The 4,339-nt window shown below is 40.3% G+C and overlaps 1 protein-coding gene across 3 annotated transcripts; it reads right to left on the bottom strand.

Moving 5' to 3' along the window:
• Positions 1-404: 404 nt before the first annotated feature.
• Positions 405-4,182, bottom strand: LOC133881283 (tubby-like F-box protein 3). Of its 3 annotated transcripts, none has more exons than XM_062320218.1 (6): positions 3,713-4,182; positions 2,637-2,724; positions 2,348-2,477; positions 2,074-2,253; positions 1,425-1,912; positions 405-721 (listed from the first exon to the last, which is right to left on the bottom strand). In XM_062320218.1, the coding sequence occupies exons 1-5, from the start codon at positions 4,007-4,009 to the stop codon at positions 1,438-1,440; spliced, it is 1,170 nt and encodes a 389-aa protein (XP_062176202.1). In that variant the 5' UTR covers positions 4,010-4,182; the 3' UTR covers positions 405-721; positions 1,425-1,437. The 3 variants fall into 3 exon arrangements, with proteins under 3 accessions (XP_062176202.1, XP_062176197.1, XP_062176210.1); XM_062320213.1 differs by having other exon boundaries at positions 1,425-1,915; XM_062320226.1 differs by having other exon boundaries at positions 1,425-1,909; positions 3,713-4,180.
• Between the last annotated feature and the right edge of the window lie 157 nt (positions 4,183-4,339).

Consider the following 4,339-nt stretch of genomic DNA (forward strand, 5'->3'; position numbering starts at 1 on the left):
CTTCTCCACCACCATCTTTTTTTCGTCTTCGTCTCACAGATCCCTCTTCCAACGCTTTTGCCTGACTTTATCTTTGATATTTCGGAGGTAGAGGCTGCGCGGAAATAGCCCCCGTTGAAAAAGAATCAAAAGTTTTTCTAACTTCTCCGGCCTTGCCGGAGGCAGAATGTCTAAACCCCATTTTCAACTCTGCCAGCTCTGATGCACACCCCTACAGCAGCTTATGTTGTTTTGAAAAGAAAAATCTATTGACGAGGGTCGATAAATCATGTTAGCATTGACCCCCGCACAGCATGAAGTGGGGAAAAAAAAAAAAGTATATGGGCAAACGTTGCAATTCCATGCTACCCAAACCATAAATTATATCATAATATCTGTAGTATATTAGCATTTCAGCATCTGACTTTCAGAAAAATTAAATTAAATTAAATAGCAGCACAACCAAAAGCGAAGGCACATTGTATAAAAAAAAGTTGCTATGTACACAAACAGATAATATATACAAGGCCTGGATGGTGACAAACTTCCGAAGTTCAAGACTTTTGATTTCATAAACTCTTCCCACCATTTAACCAGAGTCTACATCCGAGGTAATGAAGTCAAAACCCTGAAATCAGCCTCTTTCTGCAACGGTGAAAGTCATGACACCATTCGCAATTACCTTCTCCAAACAACTGAATTGCATTACAACATGCTATCTATTCTTCAAATTATGCTTCTCCTGGACCAATGGAAAGAAGGTTAGTTTGATTCCTCTTTAAAACTATTAACATCTACAAGGAAAAAAATTATTATAGACCAATAATTTTATCAGACCAATAATTTTATCAGAGTCATAAATCAAAGCACATAGAAGGCCTTAAGAGGATCAAAATGATGGTAATTTAACAAAAGAAACAACAATAAATATGACCCAGGAAAAGGAAAATCAAGAAATACAATAGATATTTCACAAGCAAGGTGGAGATGGTAGCAGCATGGCGTGTAAGTGAATGGCAGTAAATTGTCAAGCTGGTAAGTTGACAGTGCAGTGCATGTGGAGGCAGTGCTTATAATCTTCTATGGTATTGGTGATGCTCCAATGGCAGTATCTAGATGGCTTAAACTTATTAAGACAAGTTTCTGGTAGTTCAAGAAAAGCTTTTGTAGCTCAGAATTTTGGAAGACTAAACCTTCATGTCATCCAAAGGACTCTAAACACATTTAGGTGCATCCATCAACTCGTACAAGACTACTCTGAAGCTCTCTCTCGCTAGCAAGTCAAGCAATGTATCTTACTTATCAAAAAAATAGTCGAGCAATGCATCTCATGTCCGTCTGTGGAAAACAAAAGAGGGAGCATGGAAGTTGCCATGATGTCTTCTTGCAGTTAGTTTTTCAGCTACATTCAAATTCTGGAATTTCAGCTTTGGATAAATACAAACCTGTTCAAACGTGTCATTCACAAGCAATCTTGGTGTCAAAGCTGCTAAGGCAGATTGCAAATGCCTGGAATGCAGATATAGGATACCGGTAATCCATGGTAAACAAGTCCTTCCCTACTTTCCCAAACTGGAGGATGATCTTCTCATGTTGTGGTCCAGCCGGACCATTTTCTGGAGAAGCTACCAATTGAAAGTTTTTCACTGAAGCAACTGTCACCCGCCCATGAAAGTTCAAACACCAACACTGGAGCTGCTCATGCCACCTGGGAGCCTTGTTTCTTAATACTAGAACTCCATCTTTCTGACTGGCCAATGGTCCAGATACAAAATTCTCCACACGACTTGATTTTGATCGGAAAAAAGGCAGCGATGGAAAGAAATCTATATTGCTAACAGAAAACTCAGTCTGTGTAGGAGCAACTCCTCCGGGTTCAATTGCAGATGCGGGAATGGCATCCATGCTACACTGCATTCTCCTAGGACCCCTGCTACTTATGTTATACAAAATCCATAAGTATCTGCATGTTTGTTTATGAAAGTATGCAATTCCAAAAATTGGGAAAAAGCAGAGGAAAATCTCGTCGACTATATCTATTATTTCTTCAGCAAAGACAATATCTCCAAGTAGCTACAAAAGCTTTATTCTTACCTTGAACCCAACACATTAAGTTCATATGAGATGCGAGCTACTGGATAGTTGCCAGCTGGGACCCTTGGTGAAATTTGTTTTGAATTCACTAGTCTAGTGGAGCGACTTTTCGTTATTTTGGCTCCCGCATGAGGTGGCTGACCATCAAAGATTGTGAACTTTGTTCCCAAAAAGTTTGATCTAGCCAAAGAAACAAAAGAAAATATATGTATTAATAGTTGAGCCCGTGAGTGAACAAAAAAACAGGTCACATCATATGCCTCTAAAAGCATACCTGAGTTTTCCAATGTAGGTGCCACTCCCCTTTGACATATCATCAGCATCTAGAGAAATTATATAACCTGTGCAGGTGGGGCGTCTCCACTTGCGTGCAGCAAGAAGGAATTTTCCATCATCAGAAAGGGCTGCAATGAAGACCGAAATTAACATGAACTAGTTAAACAGAACTAGATCAATGCTAGTCTGCAGTGATAGCTTAGGAAAACAGTCTAACTATGTATACTGGCAACATACAAACAGTCTGAAGTACTATGAAACTCTGATTCAAGATACCAGATGCTCACCATTAGTCAAACTGAGGTAAAGAAAATATGTCTGGGTGGACCGATTCCGTTTTATAAAGCACTGGAGGAGGGAATCCCTTGGCCCGGGCTGCAAAAAATTACCACAAATTTTTTTGGCAATGCGTAGAAACTAAAGATAGAGAACGAAAGAGATCAAGAAATTATTTTATTTGTTCCGAGAAAAAAAAAAAAACATGGGATTTAAGCTTGCTTTTGTTACTTATTGATCGAGTAAACCAGTCCAAATCAAGAAGCTCCCGAATGAGAACCCAGTTCAAATAATCGAAGTAATTATGACAAAAACAATTTTTACATGATTTTAGGTTTCTTATTGTCACTAAATCCATGTTACAGTACATGGCATTTCAAGGACAGTAAATTAGAAGAATACAAAGTTGAACAAAATATCTATCTGGGAAAGAAATATATATATTCAAAGCCAATCACCACAATGGACCTGCACCAATTGAAGCGGGAAGTGGTCCCCTAAAGAGCCTAGAATACTTTGGAAGCAAGTTTTTGAGCAATTTCCTATAGAAAAGCCTCAATGATTGTGAAAATGGAATAATTTTTTAGGTGGTCCCATGCATTATCACTGCTATCATTCTAAATGGAAAAAATGGCTTAAACTTCATTCTCGAACTAATCCACTGCTATCGAATCCCCCTCCTATCTGCCTATACGCGAACAGAGAAAGAAAAATAATAAGAACTTCCCACATAAATTACACACTATTTAGAACTATAGAAGATCACTCACCCAAAAACGAAAACTACAAACAAACGCCCAAAATCAAATATTATCAGGCACGAATTACTGAATATACTACATTCACAGTTTCACAATCCCACTTCTAGACTTGGGTTCCACTTCTCATCCGCAAAAATGTGACCTTGATTTTACAAATCTAGAAGTGAAAACCCAAAACACGCCCAACGACAGAAATTTATTGAAATTGTTTTCAATAAACCCAATTCCCATTCCAAACCAATTAACTCATAAAACCAACCAAACTGACAAAGAATCCAAATCCCAGCCTCCAATTCCAATTCCAATATATCACATATTTCCATTACCTGCTTGACAGAGATCGGGAAAGTGAGCTTTCCAGAGACCTCCGGAGCCTTGACGATCTCCCTGGTGATCTCCCGCCAGCTCCGGCAAACGCCGGCGCACGCGGCGACGCTCTTCCGTGGGGGCCACGCGCTCTCGGAAGCCTCAATCCTCACCAGCACCTCCCTGAGCAGCTCCTGCGGCATGTTAGCCCAGCAGCTCTGGCTAAGCCCGTCGCTCACCGCCTCCACCGCCCTGTCCTGCACCGCTCGCTCCGACCTCGACCTCATGTCCTGTATTATGCTCCGTATAATAGCCATCGCTGTAATTCCTCCCAGACCCGTTTCAGAGTATTAGCTTTGGCTTCGTCGCCATAGCTGGGTTATAGCCATATATAGGCCATAGGAGCCAGCTGGTTTATTTATATATAAAGATTATTGTCGAATGTGAGAGAGAAAAGGGTTGCTTTGGGAGAGGGGCACGAGGGAATATTTTGGTGAGAATTGGTGATGTGCTGTGCTTTAAGGGTCGGAGAGTGTTCAGTAGGATTCGGAAAAAGTTACCGCTGTGAACCGGTTGCGAGCCGGACCGGGGTTGTTCTATGTTTTGGACAGAAATTTGTTATAATTTAATTTAATTTGTTTGTAGAA

Source organism: Alnus glutinosa, chromosome 1 (assembly GCF_958979055.1).
Source record: "Alnus glutinosa chromosome 1, dhAlnGlut1.1, whole genome shotgun sequence".
Taxonomy (NCBI): domain Eukaryota; kingdom Viridiplantae; phylum Streptophyta; class Magnoliopsida; order Fagales; family Betulaceae; genus Alnus; species Alnus glutinosa.

Bases quoted from the DNA above. Each gene is read 5' to 3' on its own strand.
- LOC133881283 (XM_062320213.1), bottom strand. From the start codon at position 4,009: ATGGCTATTATACGGAGCATAATACAGGACATGAGGTCGAGGTCGGAG. The intron at 2,725-3,712 runs GTAATGGAAATA...AATTTTTTGCAG, and splicing joins TCCCGATCTCTGTCAAGCAG to CCCGGGCCAAGGGATTCCCT. The intron at 1,916-2,073 runs GTAAGAATAAAG...GTATAACATAAG, and splicing joins CTTAATGTGTTGGGTTCAAG to TAGCAGGGGTCCTAGGAGAA.